The 20,716-nt window shown below is 41.9% G+C and overlaps 1 protein-coding gene and 1 long non-coding RNA gene across 2 annotated transcripts; one reads left to right on the forward strand and one right to left on the reverse strand.

Moving 5' to 3' along the window:
* Positions 1-2,494: 2,494 nt before the first annotated feature.
* Positions 2,495-20,700, reverse strand: XPNPEP3 (X-prolyl aminopeptidase 3). Its single transcript, XM_015627964.2, has 10 exons — positions 20,610-20,700; positions 18,983-19,099; positions 16,099-16,506; positions 14,734-14,936; positions 13,803-13,865; positions 12,355-12,468; positions 9,964-10,049; positions 9,298-9,481; positions 7,701-7,821; positions 2,495-6,878 (listed from the first exon to the last, which is right to left on the reverse strand). Exons 1-10 carry the CDS (start codon positions 20,668-20,670, stop codon positions 6,712-6,714), a joined length of 1,524 nt encoding a protein of 507 aa, XP_015483450.1. The 5' UTR covers positions 20,671-20,700; the 3' UTR covers positions 2,495-6,711.
* LOC107204570 lies at positions 16,522-19,660 on the forward strand. Its single transcript, XR_001521652.2, has 2 exons — positions 16,522-17,363; positions 18,687-19,660. It is a non-coding gene; the product is annotated as an uncharacterized LOC107204570 (long non-coding RNA).
* Positions 20,701-20,716: the final 16 nt, after the last annotated feature.

Genomic DNA, 20,716 nt, shown 5'->3' on the forward strand with positions numbered 1-20,716 from the left:
GTCGCACACTAGAGGGAAATAGCTTTTATGTCTAATTGCTGAGATTAATTTACAATTATCAGTTTATTAGGAATTTAAATTTGTACTACAGTCCTAATTTCCATGAATTGCTATACTTATTCAATTTTATATCCCTAAAAACCTAAGTTAGAATGGTACATTTGGGTTCAAAACTCACACAGTTTTAAGCTTCAAGAGTAATAATCGCATCTTTCAGATAGCACATTCTCACCTTTTTTTGCCAAGGCGCTCCTTAGGTGAGAATCATAGAATGCCATCTCCCAAAAAAGCCTCATACTGCAGGGAAATTGTATTATAAAAGTAAAAAAAAAACCCTGAAGAATGAAGCAAAGGTAAGGATATATGGCAGTGACTTACAGTAAATCCATTAGAGAGATAATGCATTTATTCAAACCTGAAGAATTATAAACCTTGGAACTTCTAGGGTAAAATTACATGTAACAAGAAATCCAAACAAAGTACAAAGAAATGAAGAGTCAAATATCTTAACAATCTTAATTACGGTCTGAGAAAACATCTCTTAAATCTCTAGCTAGCTAGAAGTCAGAACATTCATTTACCCAATATGTGTTGTTTGTGTATAGATACTAATACATCTGTGCATTTGAAGATCAATGATACCTTTCTACTTCATGGTAACTGAAAGTTCATAAGAAACCTCTGTTCTGCAGGGAAGACCAAAAAAACACAACAAGCCCTTAAAAATTTCTTAATCATCTCCAAGTCCACAAATGTAGAACTATCTCAGTACAAACTGCATGGTTTTGCTTAGTTACAGTCACCACAGTAACACCCATGTAGCTGTTAAATAGCTCATCTTCTGGTAAAAAGAAGAGGATAAAGCATAAATTAGGAAGCAATATACATACCAGATACTGCAGTGCATCACAGGAGCATCAGTGGCACCGTATGGTCTGACAATTGGTCAGTGCAACAAGCACACCAGAGGCTACAGCTTTTGGCTCCAGACTGGTACCTCTGCACATCCAGAAGGGGAGGAGTTAGAAAGACATTTGGAGATTAAGGCCTCTGTGACAGGAGCAGCTGCATGGGGATGTGAGGACATTCCTGTGCTGTCACTAGGGCCATGCCTCTCTGTCCTGCTGAGGACATGGAGACAAGAGTAACTGGGCTGCTGAACCAAGGGCACAGCTTGTGAGGAGCCAGCCAGGCCTGGCTCCACAGCAGAACTCTTCTGATGCCGTATCAAACTTTGTCTATCCAAGAAGCAATGCTAAAATTGTTAAGCAGATCCTGATGACACATTAGGACAACAGCACAGAAATGCCACCAGAAACTTTGCAGAGGCCACCCAATAGAAATGGTCATTCTACCAAGAGGTGGTAGGGAAGGGTGTTCATAGGCTGTACCAGGAACATTAGGTTTTGTAGCCTGGAACAAGGCCTGTAGAGAAAGCTCAAACCCAACCCCTTGCTGTGCCATTATCAGCTGCGCTTTCTCTGAATGACTCTAATAATTTGCTGGGTGCTCACGACGTTGATGTAATACTATTAATTACAGAGGAGCTGCTTGTAGCTCCTATAGGCAAAACAGATGTTTTATGTTGTATGTTACATTCTCTGTGCACAGAGACTGAAAGAACACAGTATATTATCCCTAAACTTAAAGCACTACCTGAGTAAAATATTCACATGATAAGACATTACCTGACATCTGCTAACTATTTCCTGGTACAAGAGTCAGATCATGTAATCTTAACTTGGATCAGTGGCCAATCCCATTTTGCATTAATATCCCAAAGGCACACGGAGGCAGAAGCCTTGAGCTGCTGGGAATAAAAAGAAGCTGAGTCTCTTTCTCCCTTTCATGAAATATTGTTCATATTGGCCTGGTTACTCACCAAAAAAATGCAGTGAGCTATTTCCCTGGAAAGAACTGCATTTTTAAAAGTTTTCACTGGAATGCCAACACCTCCTAGTTGGACCACAGGCTGAGAGTTCTCAGGAAAGAACATACTGAAGCCTATAGTACACATTCTCACTTCTGGGTCTAGAACCAGCTTGCTTGTTAACTTTTTCCTTGTTCAAAAATCTCATTGTTAAGCTTACCCAGACAGGATTTTTTTTTTTTCCCCTTTGCCATTGTTAATGGATAACTCTGTCATGGTTGTTAAAAAGGTATACATGGTATGAGTCAGCAAGTGAGGGCAACGTACACATGGAGGAGCTGAAAAGTCTTCCTTGTTCCTTTCTGCCCGTCTTCTGAAAAGCCTGGTTTTGGTTAGCCAAATATTGCGTGGTGGTTCAGGGAAACAACCAGGTAGGCTGAGGCACAAGCTGTCCCGGGAAGACAGGGGTTCACTGCTCCACCTGCTGCTACATAAGAAGGCTTAGAGCTGCCAGGCAGTTAAGGCAGCAAGACAAACTGAGAAGGAGAAAGGACCTGAGGAGAAAGGAGCTGAAATTGAGTGTTATTGAGCCCATGGTGCCTCACTGTTCATTTCAATTATAGATACTGCTTTAAAATGTAATTTATTGATATATCTCTTAAATACAGTGGATTTTATAGACCCAGTCCTAGAGCCAGCACTGTGACAGTGTCCAAAGGATGATTTTTAATCAAGTGGAGGCTGTGCACACATGTAGGGAGTATATTTAACAGATATGCTGTAATGATGTCAGAATTATAAACTTAAATGCACTTTAGATCTGCATACTAATAAAGAGATGGCTGTACAGGCTTCTGGACAACTCAGTTTAAAAGAAATTTAAAACCATCAATTTATGTCAGTGAAGAGTTTTGTTATCCAATTACATAAAGTATTAAATATCACAATTAAAACATTTTTGTCATTTATCTCGTACAGATTTCTTTTCTAAGTTTAGCCCTAACTCTTTTGACCTTATGGTAATTCTCCTGGGAGTAATTACTCAATTTCCACAGCAGCAATTTGGATAGCATAAGAGCATGTAACCTCAGCCTTGCTCCCTCAATCAAAATGAAGATTTTGCCTAGAAACATACATTTTTCCCTTCGCATTATTTGAAATATGACACATAATCAATAACCTGAAACTGCATAAAACTTTCTTGTATGATAATTCTATTGATTTTTAAAAGAAATAATTAAACTAACTGTTAAGACGAAGTTCATCAATACAATCTTGACTCTTTTGTTCCTCCCTACTGAGTAGGACAAATCAATCAGGGTTATGAAACAGCATAACTAGTTTTCTGGAGCTATTGCACCATTCTGACAACATACTGAATAGCCAGCTTATGCTCTGTTGTTCTCTCCTTGCTCTCCCATCCCCCTGGCACACATCCCTGCCGCTGCAAATCACAACCTTCTCCTGATTCTTCTCTTATTGCATTGTACGGTCCCAGAACTCTTCAAGTCCATTCTCTTTACTGAGCTACCTCAGTTTGCTACTTCCTACACTGTGTTCCTTTGCAAAATAATGAATGCAATTTTAGGAAAGACATACTGTATTTTTTCACATAGAGGTAGAATGCCAAATTGTGTTAAATGACAAATTTTGTTCCACTTCAATGACAGAAGCAAATCTGCAAATTGGTACCTCTGCTCAGACTGTATTTAACAACAGGACTTTACTAGTTCTCTGCAAGGCAAAATAGTCCCCTGGCAGAAGGTGAAGTGGGAAAGCCAAAAGCCTCTCAGAGTTCCTCTGAAAACAAAGCAGCTTCTCCACAGGGATGGTTGGCTCTCGTTTTCTCTCATACTCTGATGTCCTTAAGACCCGTGCCACATGAATAAAATCTCTCCCTATGTGAACTTGTTTGTACCTCAATTTCTCTTTCACTCCCCATGATTCCACCAACGCCCTCATTAAGCAGCTGTCAACTTGTGCCACCACTGAGAGCTGGTCCTGCACCCAAGTGGCTGGAGGGAGGAATCTCTTCTGTGGCAGAAGCAGTCTGGCAGGAAGGGATCAGCGACAGGGAGATATACCACGGGTATGTGCCGTGCCGGCAGCCAGAGAACCAAGCTCTTTAGGGTTTCTTGATGAAGGTCGTGTAAAATGTTCAAGGATTTGGTTGTTTGCAAGGGACACTGCAGCATGTGTGTAGGTCACAGATTATTCATCTCTGCAACAAGTGAGAAACAGCCTTCCAAAATTTAGGTTCATAGGATGCAGATTTAATACCTTCTGTGAAATGCACCCTTTACATGGAACAAGAGATTCAAACCAGCATTCAAACCATGCTGAAAAAATGGCTGAACACAGTAGAAAAATTACAGAATATGCATGGCCTGAATCAGACACAGTCAGCAGCCCTAGCAGATCCATTACTTTCCACTCAGCAGAGTCACAAACACTTCATTACTAACAGAAACATTCATCTGCAGCATTCCTAAGATCTATTGGTGTTTACAAGTTGCAGGATTTTCCTGAGAGGAGTAGGAATTAGCGTGTGAAATAACATTTGACAATGTTATTTCAAGTCCAAAACAGGTCACACACAATTTATAAATCTCCCTCAAAAACAATGCTGTTTTTGGAGGTGCATGTATCTATTCAACAGCATACAACTTGATGGCCTAAGAAATTACTTCCTACAAATTGTTTTATTTTAAAAATAATTTGTATATATGCATTTTAAAGGCTTATTTACAGTAAGTACCATTATTAACTCTATTAGATTCATGGGCAGATGTGCAGATCAGCCCACACATGTATCTCTCAGATTAATGTTATTTTAAGCTGCTTACATAGTTCCAAAATCCCCAAGATTTGGCCCAGTTGATGTGGCTCTAACAGGTGTAATTGGAACAAATGTATTACAGATCAGAACAACATCAAAAGTATTCATCAGGTCTGTGTTCATACTTAGGAAGCCTCCCTTCTAACATTTTAGGCTGTAGCTATCACTGCAACACAGGAGTATTTAACAAGCTCTGCCATCAGAGATTAGCAGATTCCCTTAAATAGGTGAAACTTGATACACTAAACCCCATAAAAGCATTTCTTTTTGTCATATTTAGAAAATAAAATTATGGCACGCCTTGGCTGCCTTTCAGGTGCCAAAATTCCAACTCCAGTGCGTGCACCCAGCTCACGTTAAATGCAATGAGAGATGCAAGACACTGCCCACTTGGCCTTCACTAAGTGAAACATAGGAAAAAAAAACAAGGAGGGGGGAAAAAACAAGTGCAGATTTTGCTAGAGATTACACAGCAACAGAACCAGAGGTCAAACTCCAGAACCCTGAGCACCTTTCCCACATGCTTGTGGCTACATTCACTGTGGGGAATTAGGCCAAACCGAGGAAGAGGCAGTGACGTTGATAAGAAAGTAAAATGGATTAGCAAGCAGTGACATAGTGGGTCAAAAATAGACAATCTAGGAAGAGAAGAGAAAGAAAATTTAGAGTAACAAATGAAGAGCACTGAAAGCTATCATAAGAAAGGAAGTAAGGTGATGCAACAGCAAGTGTAAATAACAGGAGATGCTCTGATGAGAGGCATTTTTCAGACATGTTAAATAGCTAATTGTCTAAATATTTTCAGTAAATACACAGATGCTGTGCTTGCCTCTAGTAAGTGTATTTACTATGGCATACAATGGCCTGGGTGGTAGGCTGATGGTCAGGGTAGAAAACTCTTCTCTTTACTCCTCACCCAGCCTAGTCCCAGTAACATTTGCAGCTGCTTCAAAAATATTGTCAGAGCACTTGGAAAAAACTAAAAGTCAGCTCTTGTCATGCCCTCTGAGTTCAGAAAAGAAAAATTACTTTTAATTCCAATTAATTCCATATAAAAGCCATGTAAAGACTTGCCATAGGACAGACTCCTTAAAACCACACTGCTGAAGCTGCTGGCACTTACAGCACAAAGCAAGCATAAGCCGGACAGGTGCTGTGACTGTCCCAGAACTGGACACCTCCCATCTGGGTGACAACCAACAGCTCACCAGTGGAGTCCAGCATAATCAGCATGGTTCTGCTTCCTACATTAGAGCAGGAAAAACTAATGGACTTTTGGGACAAAAGGAAGGGAATGTGGAAGACAGCAAGAATAGGTATGTCTATCCTTCTGAGCCCTATTTGTACTTTTTGAAATTCTGAAACACTCCAATAAGCTGAAAGACAAGGTGTTTTTCCCTGCTGCAGGCCTATTTTGCCTATGCTTGAACAAGGCCTAAACACATCTTTATCCTTAAAATACGAAAAGAATTCTCCATTGGCTTCAGATACAACCACCTCTCCAACAAACCCATCTTCCTGATTACCAGGCTATCTCCTTACATGGTTCTATAAAATTCAAGCTGACACTTTCTTATCCCAAACCAGCATTTATAAAAGCCTCATTTTAAAAATCTGACTGCTGCTAAGGGGGGAAAAAAGGGGGCCTCGGTCTCAGCTGTTGTACCTATGCATCTGGTGGCGCTGAAGGGTCCCAGCCAAGGGACCCGCCAAGGGTCCCAGAACACACGGATACACACAGCCGAGGGGTTAATCCACTCCCACATCATACAACAGTTTAACATCAGCACAAATCAGAAGAAAATTGAGCACAGAAAAGGTTGCTTTGTTCTTTCATCCCTCAGTACCCAAGCCTTTTGCATTCCACTGCCCAGTCCCAATCTTGGAAATGGCCATCAACTGTCCATGCCTTCCATCACTTGACAACTACAGCCAGCGAAGGGATCTGCATCCCTGCAGGGCTGCATCTCCCAAGGAGGATGAAAGAGGTGGAGAAGGGGCATCATGAGCTGCGGCCACAGATCTGCTCAATGTGGTAGATATCCTTGGGACAGTCAGCAGACAAGATGAGAGGTGCATCCTCTGTTATCACAACATCATCCTCAATGCGCACACCAATGCCACGAAACCTCTCCGGAGCACTCACATCATCCTCAGGGATATAAATGCCTGAAATAAGAAATGGAATTAAAACACACAACACTCTCCAGAACACCACCTTTCCCTTACTGCACCACCAGGAGAGCAGGGTTGGACTTTCAGCAATACAATGTGTATGATCCTGAGAATTTTTAATATGGCAAGTTACTCTCTTTCCTCTCACTCATGGCTGTTGGTGGGCAAAGGAAGTGTCCCTCTGTGGCTACAGATATCAGCACATTAATAAAAACTTCCATAGTTACACCTGGCCTTTTCACACTTCTTGCTCTCAGTGTTACATTCACAATGATTTTAACAATGTTCTGAATAGAGAGAGAGAAGAGGCAAGCAAAATGTAAGTTTCCAGCTGACGGCTCTAAATCTAGTGACAAGGAGATAGAAAGATTTCTCACAGTATGCCTAATTTGCAAAGCTCAGCTGTGAATCCCTGTAATTGCTCACTGCAATGCTTGAGACAATACCAGTGACTGGTAGAAGTTCAGTGGCAGGAACACAGAACGCAGCACAAGTGAATTGATTTCTGCACTGTAGTTCACGTATGCTGCACAGCCTGAGCTCTACACTACTCTGCTTCACGAGTTTACTCCCACTACGTGTTACCTTGGCTATGTTTGGGAAGGAAATAGGGTTTCCTAATACTGTAATGACTTTGGGAGGGGAATAACTTAAAGACTTTCCAATACTGCTATAGTTTCCAGCTACACCAGAAAGGATGTGAATGCTTTGGTGTGCAGGACCAGCTAATTATCGAAAGGCAATACTGTTACCCTCAGTAAAAGTTTTTGTCCTCATGTCTTCAGCATGTTTTTGTCCACCATTGAGTGCTTTTACCTGGTTCAATGGTTATCACCATGCCTGGCTGGAACGGGAGCGATCGAGATATATCCGGGGTATCGTGAACATCCATGCCCAAGTAATGGCCCACATGATGAGGGCAGTACTTTCGAACAGCCTACGAGAAGACAGAACAAGTGTCACAGAGGCACAGTTAAACACAGCCCAACTTGTTCCAACACAAAAGATAGGGAAAAGAGGCAGAACAGTTATGTGCTTAACTAGCAGTCTTACTGCCATGCCTAGTTCACCAGGGCCTGCCTTCCATTGACTAGAACTGGATGGCCCTTAAAACCCGCCAGTACCAGGTGCCAATTATGAGTACACTGCAGATTGCCTTTCCCCTGCACTAAAAAGAACAGCCCAAACCCATCACCATCTCAGCACGTCAGGCAAGATGTCAATTTGCAAATCGCTGAGCTTTGCTGCCCCAACCCTTAAACATCCCTTGAACATCCAAGCCCTGCACGACTCCCATCAGCAGATCTTCACAACTGACAGCAGCGGGTATAGCTGCTCTGGGCTGTGAAAGTTGTCTCCTATGCACAGCAGAGCGAATGCTGTGCCGATTTCATTCAGTAGCGACAGCATGATTTCAACCCACCTCTGTAAGGCACGGACACCGCCTCCCACCGCACCATCCTAACCTCCCTCCCTCCGAAAGAGGAATCGGGGAGAACTCCTCCCTAGCCTACGCTCCTCATAGCCAAGGGACTGAGCCGGCGGCGCCGCTCCCGTCTGGCTGTGCTTCCCCCTGCCGGAGGAACGCGGCACGACACCTCGCTCGGCCGGCGGCAGCGGGGCTGCCATGGCAGCGGCACCGCGCGCAGCTGAATCCGGCAGGACCCGTCCGGCTGCCAAGGCCGTGCCGCCCTCACCTGCTCCCGCCATCTTGGCACTACTGGCATCGGCAGCCGTGCTCTGCACTGCGAGTGACCGCATAAACTTCTCTAACTGCAAACCGATTCTATCTACGTGCAGGTTCTGCTCTAAGGCAGAGCAGTTTCCCGGTCTTGTTCAGCAGGTAGCTCTGTGAATTCCAGTACTGACACAAAATGGTGCAGAAGAGGCGGCAGGTGGAATGACTGAGAATAGGCTGCACCTTTTGGTGGCAATGCAGATTTTTGTGATGTAAAACAGACCACAAAAGTACGAATAACTGTCTGCAGCCAGCCCTAGACCCGGAATCTTGTGTTAGTGCCCTATAGTTCCCTTCAGACTGTGCTCTAAAGCTGTTTCTGCACTGGGAAATAGTGCAGAGCAATGGGAATGGATCTGCAGAGTGAAACAGCAAGAACCAAGGAACAAATATTCACACTATGTGCATGTAAGACTGGGGATTATCAGATCAAATTGTGTACCAAATGGTTAAATCACATCTTAGAGTTTAGCCTTGTCTCAGAGAAATTCATTCTTGTGCTGAGACCAGCCCACGACATGAATTACAGCACTGTGTAGCAGCAATTAGAAGAGATATCCTGAAACCACATTTGTAACCCAAATTAAAGCCCTAAAACTAGCCAAGGATTAATCAGGATTAACAGGAGTAAACTTGAGCAAACAGGAGTAAACTAGAGTAAAAAACTTGAGGTACCTTGAAAAAATGGCTGTCGGTGATGCTGCTTTTCAGGACACCCAAGTCTTTCAGTTTCTGTCCAATAAGGCTCAGCATGAGGCTGTAGATATTTTCCAGACTCATACCAGGGGAGCAGAGGCTCAAGCAGGACTTCTGGATATCCAGGACAGCTTGATACAGTTCTGCTTGGGGTTTGGTGAACCTGAAGGCCATTGAGTAAAGGAAATATCTCACAACTAAACCTCTGTTTCCAAAAGAAAAGAGGTTCTGTCCCCAGAACCTATTCTGGGGACAGATTCAGTTCAAGGATGGCGCAAGGGAAAACCAGAAAGCAAAGCAACTGTCTCCTTGTACAAAAGGCCACACCAGCAAATTCACAACTGGCAGAGCTATGTACACATCAACTGAAACTCCTGTTTTCTTACACACAACTGAAGTCAGATGTATGAAAGCCATCTGTGCACTTTAAGCATGCTGTAATAGCTGAAAATAGCAATAATCACACATATTCATGCAGTAATTAATGAGGCAGTGGGGAATAGAGCTGAACGATTACTTTGTATAATTTGATTACTCTGAAGCACCACAGAATGGGACATGATAAAACTATGATTAAACACACATTCAATCATCAATTATGTAATAACTTATCAAAATTCTTCTAAAAAACTTATTGCAGCATACCTTCCATTAACAGGCCAGGTACGTGTGATGTCACTCACATAGCAGGAAAATTCACATCCACCATCTAGCAAGACCAGTTCACCATCCTAGAGAATAACAGGAAAGAATTCTCTGTGGGTCAGTCCAGCTATTAACTGATTTTTCTGTCTGAGAGCAGGAAGGGAGATTATGATTCTGTTTTCACAACGCAGCTGCAGAAATGTGAATTCCTTTTGCAGGTAGTACTGTTTATAAATGGGCTAATCCAGTTGGATCGTGTCTCTGCAGGGTAGACTCTGACTGTTATGCTTATCTACCACCTGAACTTTTAAGATGAAGATTTTGGAGAAAAAAAAAGGCATTTGCCTTGAACTATTCTGCTCTCTGAGACATAAGTCCTATTCACACCTGGATCACTTACTCCAGCAAATTATGCCTACGATTCCTTTCACTAGAAGTTCTCAGCTATAGTGACTCAAACAGAGGGGGCTTGCAACAAAAGCATAGGATTTCTGAGCTCCCCTCAGGATCACTAACAGCGACAAATTTACCCTTTTCATAGGATATGAGGGCCCAGTAAAGCCACTTTGTATCACAAAATCGGATAGCTGCTCTAATCACTGCTGTAAATGCACTGGTGAATAGCTTGTACAACCTTCCCTTTCTCTTCTAGGACTTTTTTGACTGTTTTAACGTATCTTTCTGGATCTATCTGGTGATGAAGAAAAAAATTTTGGAGATGTGAATCTCCACTTCAGCAAAACTGTTACATATCAATGACTACACATCTCCAAAAAAGTCACACAGAAGAAAGACAAAGGGCCAGGAACAAAACAACTGTCTTGCTTTCCCTCCTTAAATGGGCTAACAACAAATAGAGCAGTAAGATATTCAAAAAGTTTGGATTAAATTCTCTATAGATTTACACTACATGTAGAGATTCATTCCACAGATCCATGACTGTGCCAGCAGACATGATGTGGAATGGCAAGCCATAATTGCAGCATGTTAAGTGAAAGAATAAAGCAGCAGAATTTCACTGCTAGTGCTACTTCCAGCACTAGCTGCTATCATTGTGTACAGTTAAGTGACACAAACAGACACGCAGCAGATAAACCAGCAGTGAGCAGATCTCACTATCCCTCTGAATAGACAGGCCATGAACTATCCATTTAAATTGTACTTTTTAACTCTTCCAGAATAGCTGGTTGAATTCTTTAAGGCAAATTTGAAATTACAGCACCTTCCATCTTCCAAGCAATTAAACAAGCTAAGTAACAATTTATTGACTAAGGGAATTCAGCTTGTGGTTTGATTATCCAGTAAATGCCTTATGCTGTGCTTGTCCTTTCTTTAAAGCAGATCCCTCTAAGTAAAAAACTGGAAGAAACATTCAGATACCTCCCAAATTAGACACTTTGTTAGCCTATTTGGAAACAAGATCTGTAGGAAGCAGCACACAAAGGAAGAGTCAAGTTTATGGGTTTAGCCTTCTACTTAATAGTTTTGGAAAAAAACAAGTGACAGTCATTTAACTGAACAACTTTAACAGAAGCAACTGGAGTTACAGCAGCGCGCCTGACCTTGGATGACAGAACAACAAAGGAGGCTTCTTCCTGCCAAAAGCAGCCTGTCATATCTTTTGTACATTTGTCTCTGCAGATCATTTCAAGGTCTGCTAGCGTGCCAGTTTCAAGAAAAGACAATGCTAGTGGGAAAGTTTCATTCTGCCTTAAGACAGAGGAAAAATATGCTCCTCTGAAAAGTAAATAGTGAGCAGAGCAGTGAGGGCATACTGTCCCTGAAAATACTTATCTGAATCTAAAGATCTATTGTCAGGAAAGCTGGAGAGAGTTCAGTTCAACAGGAATCTTCAAAATAAGACAAAACACATTACTCTTCCACCTCTTGACATTTAATGCTGATGTGTTCCTTACTTGTTCCCTTTCCCTGCTCTGCTGGGCTACATGGAACCAAAATATGTTTTAGCTTCACCAGAGCAGGAATGCACTTTGCCCTTATACTGCAAAGCAAGGCCAAGGAATGCAAGTGACAGCAGAAGATCCCCTCCGGTGCCTTTCCTCTGCCTGCGACAGTGGCTCCCCTTTTTTTGTGAGGCCCTCAGCACTGCAAGCTGCTGTGAGAGCAGACATTCAGTAAATTATCTGCAACCTTGTTTGCAAGTCCTTGCACTGTTCAGAAAATACTGCAGCAAGAACTGAGAGGAAAGAAGGACAAGCTGAATCTGCCACTGACAGTAAAATTAACCAGGGCAGGATTCTTTTCCCTTGCTCACTTAAAAAATATGTATTTAAGTGCTTTGATCTGTTCAGTCAAAACAAGCAGCAGCTAGGGAACGTATATTTGTGTCACAGCATTGGATTTCAAGTTACTGGACAGCACAGGGGTTACCTTGATGAGCTGATTATTCTTCACATAGTGCAAAGTGTTTGATCTGTTGCCACCAGCAACAACAGGGGGGTATGCCAATATGTCAGCACCACGAGCCCGGCACTCGAATTCAAACTGGAGCAACAATACAGAGAAGAGAAAACCATTAGAGCTGATTCAGGTCATTAACTGCCCTAGAACCATAAAAATTCTTGTCCTACAACTGTTTTCTTAATTTGTACAATACAAAGTGAAACTGGAAAGTGAGTTGACTAAATGAAAGCAGTCAAATATTTTGCAGGAACTCTGGAGGAAAAAAATACAGAACCATCCACTTTTTCAAGGGTTTTTCAAGCCTTTACCAGGTTTCCCAGAAGCTCTTTCTGGTACTAGCTTTCAATACTGTCTCAAACATTCATTACAATGTCACACATCCAGGTGAGGATTTGTTCTTATATAAAATAATGCTCTTATTTTCCATATGACTCTGCAAATTTTCAAAGATCCTATATGTCAGCATGACAACAGTCATGGTCTGTTTCTGTCTTTTAAAATTGCAAAGTACCAGCATATTTACAGCAGTATCTATTTTTCATGACTGTTGAACTAAGAAGGTTTGAAAGCATGCACTACCTTGATGTCTGAGGGGATAGAAGAAAAAAGCACCTTAAGCCTCAAGATCTTTACCCTTCTTAAATGATGAAGCTGATGAAAGGCTGGAAATTAATAAATTTACACCTATAAAGACCCTCAACATATTAATAGCATATCTTTTCTATGGGTACCAAAATCATGTGTGGAACACTCCAGGATGCCAACATGGAGCAAAGGTTTTACAATCCTGGTCTGGACTGAAAAACTGACCTGTTAAATACACTATAATTAAAGTAGTTTTTTCAGCTCACTACTGCCAGTGCCATGTCAGCACAGGCCCATCCATTTCATAACAGAGGGCCAAATCTTGCTGATATTTCTCCAGGCATCTCACTGCAATTCCTTACAAAGCTCCTTACCAAATGTGCAGGCCAATCAGTCCTTATTTTGTAACTGAGAGGCATCTGAACTGCTTCAAGATGGTTGTGGTAATCTGATGCAGTAAGAAGTTAGAGGCAAGAGAAGCAGGTTTTACAAACAGGTGTTATAACTACTTAAATTTTGTACAACAGACCTGTTCTATAGAATAAGGTAATAACTCTACCTAGAGTTTAGCAGGTTTTACATTTCTATATAGTACAAATAGTCATCAACAGAGAGAAACTTAGACAAATGCTACACTCCTTAAAAAAGGGTACAGGAAATACAGCTGAAGAATTCCTCACACTGACTCTTCTGCATGTCCAAGGAACCCCAAGAGCTGGGTGAATAAATGTGCTACAATGGGAGACATGTGGTAGACATCATTTCTGGTTTCCTGGAAGGATAACCAACATCCAGCCCTTTTATCTCACTTCCAGCTACGAAGTACTCACCTTTGCATACAGAAAGGCTTCATCCACAGGGGATTTACTGGCAAATATTGTCTCTGTGAAAGCCTGTGAAAATGAAGGGACTTTCAGTTAGCAAAGGAGCACGAACTGGTTTTGTTTCCACCTGTTGTTTCTTGAGGAAGGCCCAAAATCAGCTGGCCCAGAATCAGTGGGTTTCATCAACTTCTTTGGTGAAAGTGCTGTCAAGACTAGAAGCAGTTAAGTTCTATACCCTGTCTATACCCTGTGCCTTGTGAAACTGTACTTAGGTGATGACTGACTCTAGTTTTTGGAAAAAAAAAATAAAAAAAAAATAGATGATTCAGGATGATCCCATGGTTTTGGCATTTTCCAAGTTGTCTCACTTATGGATTCCCTCAGGTATAACAGGATTGCCTTATGCAGCTTTTCCTTCAGAGAAGGACAATCTGTGCCTCTCTTGTCTACTTGGCTATTTTAATAACATTTACGAAAATGTAACTGCATTTGAGATATCTGTCAGATTTTTTTAAAAGTGGCCAATGAATTCAAAAGGTACTTGAGAGTGAAGGGGGAATGCAGACACATACATAGGAAACATCTTCATAAAAACCCTTCATAAAAACTATTTTCTCAAAATAAACATAATAGATGGGAAAGAAAATTATTTTGGAAAGCAGAGAATAAGCTGGGAAGACAGTGAAAAGGCTAGCCTTTGCTTTCAAACAAAGTCTAACAGCTGCTGGCTTTTCTTCACTGGAGTTATGCTAATTGAGAGAATCTGGTAGTCTAAGCAGTCTTCCTGTTTCTCCTTGTTCTGTGGAGGGAGCCAAGCCCAGCCAGGGGTTGAGACAGAGCAGTTCAGTAACAGATTAGACCAAAGCTCTCCTTCCAACTCATGTCACCTCATCAAGGCAATGCACTGGTTCATTAGGAGAGCACACAACCCCATTACCTCTGCTGTCACCCGGCCAGCTATCTTCATCCTCTCAATCTCGGCAGGGGATTTGATCAGCCGAAGGTTTTGCACGAGATGTCGAACGCCCTGGATGCGGTTTTTGCTCCGAGCTTTTACCTCAGCCAGGGACTGCATGTAGTCAGAGTGCAGCTCTGCATGCACTGGTTTTCTCAAGTCATACCAAACCATGTTTGACTCACCTAGCAAACAAAACAAAAGTTGCCACAGACTAAAATAAATGCAGAAATGTCCCTCCCCATCTTAAACTAACTCGCTCCCCTTAAACAAGATCCGTGGCTGTATTTGAGAAAAGTAATTTTCTCTGAATCTACATTGACAGGCTATAGACACTTGCATTGTCACAGAATACCAGCAATGTCTTCTAAGTTTGGAAGATTACCAATTCATAGCATATTGATTTGACAAATCCCTGTTCTGGGCAAATAATGGGGATTACAACCATCACTGAATATATGCATCTGACTCAGATCCATTCAGAGTTCACTGTCAAAACTGCACTTGGGTAAGCTAAGCAGCCATCACATTACAGTGCACCTTCTGGATCGTTCTCCCATTCAGCCTGTCCATGAGACATACACATCTCATACCTTGCCTTCAAGCTGAGCAGGTTTGTTCAGCATGTATCTCACACACATTTCCTGCTTTCTTTGATCATCCTTTGCTCTGTGACTTACCTATTTTCAAGATATCCTTTTTTGAAACAAAATAACTAATCCCAAGATAGTATTTAATACCCCAGAATTCTCTCCCTCTAGTTGTGTGATCCCTCCAAAGTCACACCTGCCCTTATATTGTCATGAGCCTTCTTCAACTTCATTTTATAATGCATTTAAGTTCCCCCTAGATTATAAGTATTGAGGCTACATGGTGATGTGAGATGCAGAAGAATATTTCTAAAGCACAGCAATGTTTGTATTCCAGGGGAAAGTCATCATCTAGCTAAATGAGTGGACTAACAAGCTCCCAGTGTGGATAGTTTTCCAAGCCTATTATGAATAAAAAGCCTTCAAGTTTCCTATATGTCATCTGGTTCTGGCTCTGTCAGCAAACAGATACAACTAAATCAGTAACATATTCTTGCTCACCCTGTTCCTTAATATTTCACAGATACTCAGACTGGCATTCACACAGATATACAAGAAAGTCAGAAATTTTCGAAACTACATATCCATTGGTGGCCCTCAAAGAGCTAACATGAACTTCCAACTGCCTTTGCCACAACCATACTCCCTGCCCCTCTCCAAGTTCATTTTAGTCTCAAAGTGATGTCACAGACCACCTCCCAAACCTGTACCATCTACAGACCACATCTCATCTCATTCCCACTCTATTTTTTGTTACCTTTCAGCTTGGCCACCAAGTGCCTGAACTCCTCAATGGTGTAAGCTTCATCTACTCCTGTGAGAGCAATTGCCCCATCTGGGCCTGATCTGGGCCCATCCCACAGCTCTCGATTTGGATCTCTCCGGGGCACAAAAAGTATGGATTTGTGAGATGGCAGCGCTTTGCCAGGAATGCTCTGCAGCACAAGGATGCTGTCAGGCTCCTGAAACCCACAGAGGTACAGGAAATTAGTGTCCTGGTGGAAAATATAGGGGATGTCATTGCTCATATAGTATGTAGGGTTGGACAGCAAAATCACTGTGTGGTCCAAACTATCCCAGCCTTGGGCTTCCTTCTGGATCAACACCATCAATTTGTGCCGGCGAAGAGCGTATTCCACCTGTGACAATCCTGGCGTTACCTCTCCTGTGAACACAAAACAAATCAGATGGAGAAATTCAAGGCATTAAGGGTATTTTACTCATCACATGCCCAATTCCTGCCTACTCCCTGATGCCTTACATGTGCATGGCTCCTTTGTCATCCCTCACAAGCCTTTCCCTTGCTACTCTTCACCTTCCATCCCTACAGCACATCTTCATTCAGGCTGCTTCTCCATCATGCAAAGACAGACATTGGTTTTAACCAATTGGATGCTATGTTACGTATTTCTGTGCAAAGGTAGAAATCACAAAACCTGGTAGATTTAGACAAACATCCAAATGTTTGCAGAGAACGTGTTAAAAAAAAAACAACAAGGGGATGGGGCAAGGCAAACTGAACTTTGACCGCTAAAAACTGATGGGTTTTACAGCATGGACATTGAACAGAAGTTTGCTTCCTGAGGTTGAGCATTAATTTTCTCAGATAAAGCTAGAATGTTTGTCCAAATACACACTAAGTCAACTCATAAAGTGACTATTTCTAAACCACAAGGAGCAAATTGAGTGTCAGAGATTCTGGGAGATCACGCAGAAGCAACAGAGATCGCAGAGTCTAACCAGTCTCAAGATTCCAGGCAGAAATAAACCACAGACTGCAGGCTGCCATCAGACTCCTGTTAAGGGAAGGGATCTTCTCCAGGACATATGTAGCTTTTCTCAATATTTAACAATTCAGATTTTTCTAAAGTTGAATACTGTATTTCTAATAACACTAAGCAAATGATCTTTCAAATGGAGGTACTCTTTCAACTGCTCGAGTCCCAAAAGACATGAAGTACAGCAATCAAGATACTCACCAAAACAGGACTGAAGTTCAAAGGACAACCAGCAACAGCTGAAGTATGTATTTTTAAAATTGTGAGACTCCCTAATTATGATCTAAATTAATATAAGAGCCTTAATCAGTACTTTGACTAATAGCCTGCTTTAAGATGAACTGAATTTTGATACCATTCGTTAACTTTCCACTTTCATAACCTTTTCTTCCTCTTTCATGTGTTACACAGTGACAATTCTAGAACAAAAATTTACATTTGACTTATATTACCAGTGGATTCTTGCATGAGTGCAGTGGGAGGGGGAAGTTCTATTTGCATTAATTTTTACACCTTTTCAATTATATCCTCAATGCCTATTAGATGTAGAAGTCTTTAAAAAGAACCAAAAAAAACCCAAAAAAACCCACCACACTTGTTTTACTTTATAAATTTAGAAATGATAGAGAACACAGAAACTGTTTTAATGCAATTTGGCCTCACAATTCCACAATGCTATAATGCAAATTTCCTGTGTTCCACCACACTCCAGTCAGCTTTTTAACTGCCACAGTCCAGTGAATTTCAGAAGCTGCAATGGGGTGAAACATGGGAATCCCTGCTGTCTTCCAGTTGTGAGGCCTGGAAATTCTCTTTGCATTAAAGGCATTTGCTTTTTAAAACAATGGTTGCAATAAAGCAATGTCATATGATTTTAAAGAAACCACCTCTGCTTTATTAAATGGAAAAATACTTTGGATAACTGGAATTCACTTCCAGTGCTTTGGCTGCACTTTAAGGAGTCAGCCTTGTTTATTGTGAGCTGTCAATGAGTGCCCTAAGCAACCTGATCTAACGCTGAAGTTAGGCCAGCTTTGAGCACTGGGGGATCCTGTTAACTGTGTGAGGTTATTCTGAATTATTCTACAATTAAATACAGAAGTGTGTATATATATATAGATACACACACATATATTTATCTGTTCTTCCTTTATACACGCCTATGGAAGAACACAGAGTGTTTTCCTGAACATATTCTTGAAAATATTTTTGCTGCATTTTTTGTTTGGTTTTTTTTTTTTTTTTTTGTTTATTGTTTTTAAAATTTATCTGGGGTCATCTTATGCCTATACACTCATTTTCATGAATCTCAAAAAAATGCACAACTTCAGCCTCTATCACTACAAAAGTCACAAGTTTCTTTTTCTCCTTTGCCTCATATTGAATACTCCTCTGAACAGGGCACATTCTTTAGATAAGTGGTGTCCACCTATCAATGTCCCTCCCCGTTCACCTTTGCCGAACTGCACCTTTGTTTTGTGACTCACAAGATATGGGATATGAACCATTCTGACAGCTCAGCTTGCACAAAATACTCTCTCTTAATAAAAAACATATTTATTTGCAGGACGAGCCCACAAAATGGCACTGCCACAAAAGATCTGCAGCACCCAAGTAAACAACCCTGAGTACGTCATGAGGAAAAAGAAAGAAGCTATGAAAGCCATCACATGTGAAGCCTATTTTTGGAATCAGTATCATCTTAGACAAGGAAATTAGCTACTAAATGTAATTACTGGCTAATGAAGGAAGTCATAAACAGCTGAAACCACAAACAACTCTATGATGCAGAAAATCAATATACTCAGAAAAACAGAGACAAGAAAATATCAATGACTAGTTCATGCAGGGCCCAAACCTCACCTGGTTTGAGCAGATGTGGGTGTGTGAAGGGGCTGGGCTGGCCCAAATACCGGTTTGGAATCTTCCTCTGCTGGGCAGGCTGGATGGAAAATCTTCGGAGAGCACATGATTTGCAAACTAGAGGAAAAGAAACGCACCATGTCAAGGTAAAAAACCCCAAATCTTTCCAGCTAGGAAACTGCAGAACTGTGGTCTAGTCATCAGACCCTTAGCAGCATTTTTTCACTTATATGACATAAATATCCCTCCTTAAGGTCTCCATTTGCTGTGCATCACAAGTTTATGAAACAATGTGCACACAACTCAACTGACAATCAAATACTCGTGGAACAGATAAAAACAAACATATTCATAACAGAAAGAAACGAACATATGCTAAACCTGACAATTCAGCAACAAAACCCAGGAAGCTCTGTTGGTTTGCACATCCCAATTCATACAACTGACAATCAGGAGGTACTCAGCACTCTCCCTCCCTTGCTTCCTTCAAACACCAAAGGGCTCCAGGCACCACACCTGTATATTGTCTCTTCTTGACTATGTCTTCAAAAAATTTCTCTCATTTAGAAAAATTATACAGTTTTCAAGGCCTTTCCAGTTCTGTTTTTTATTGCTAATGCTGAAAAGAAACCATCAAATAACACAGGTTAATACAGGAATTTTCCTGTGTGGAGGATACCCATGAGTCCCTGTTTATGTCTTGACCTCCCATGACAGCAGCATTAGCCAAACTGAATAGTTACTGTATCCCACCTCCAAACCCACACACAGCCAAAGCAGGCGAGTTTTAAAGAATACTGCAAGTACGCATCTGTGAGCTGGGAATGGGCACGATAAGACAAAATCTAAAACTAAAAATGAATTGTCAGAAAGTTTACAATTCTCTGTCACAGCCTTTTGCAACTGAAGAAGTGCTTGTGCCTGAATACAAATCATCCAGACATGTAGTAAGGAAAGGGCAGGCAGAAGATAAACATCTATTTAGAATGGTTGCTCTGTATGTTACTTACCACGTGCCTGCTAGAAAACTAATTTGTGCTGCTACCCTTTAAACAAATATTATTACATCTTCACCAGCATAAGCAAGGATAACACAAGCAAAACACGTGCCTTTCGGGTAGCTGAGTCTCCAAGGCTTATAGCAAAACGTAGGTACATAGATTTGTTGTGAGAGCCAGTACGATTAGCCTCTAATTCAACATCATTTATGGCTGACAACTAATAGTCACAACATGAAGCGTTCACTATGTGATGCTTGACTGCAGACCCGGGCGGTGAAATGTAACTGCAGTTTCTTGTGCAGTCTAGTTTAAAATGGGTGTTTCTACTGTTTCCCTCCACATACACGGCAGACTAACAGGGCAGCTCGCAACGAGACGACACAGCGGGCATTAAATAAAGCAACACCTTGAAGGCGGCGAGGAGCTTTCTACCGTCGCTTTATTATTCAAGTTACTGCCTGTTCTTCCCTAGGATTCAGCCCTGACCGGGGCGGCCACTGCACCTCCGGGGAGAGCCGCTTTCCCGCGACCCGAGAAGCGAAAGCGGGGCTATAAGCGGCGATAGCCGGGTGTCGCTAGAGGAGCCGCGGGCGGTGTCGGGGTGTGGGGAAGGAGGGGTGTCTGACCTGCGGCGCCGCGCCAGCCCCGGGCCGCCAGGACAAGCCCCTGCTGCGGGAGGCGCGACATGGCCGAGCCGCACGGCGCATGGCGGGGCCTCTCTGCGCCGCGGCGC

Source organism: Parus major, chromosome 1A (assembly GCF_001522545.3).
Source record: "Parus major isolate Abel chromosome 1A, Parus_major1.1, whole genome shotgun sequence".
NCBI classification, from domain to species: domain Eukaryota; kingdom Metazoa; phylum Chordata; class Aves; order Passeriformes; family Paridae; genus Parus; species Parus major.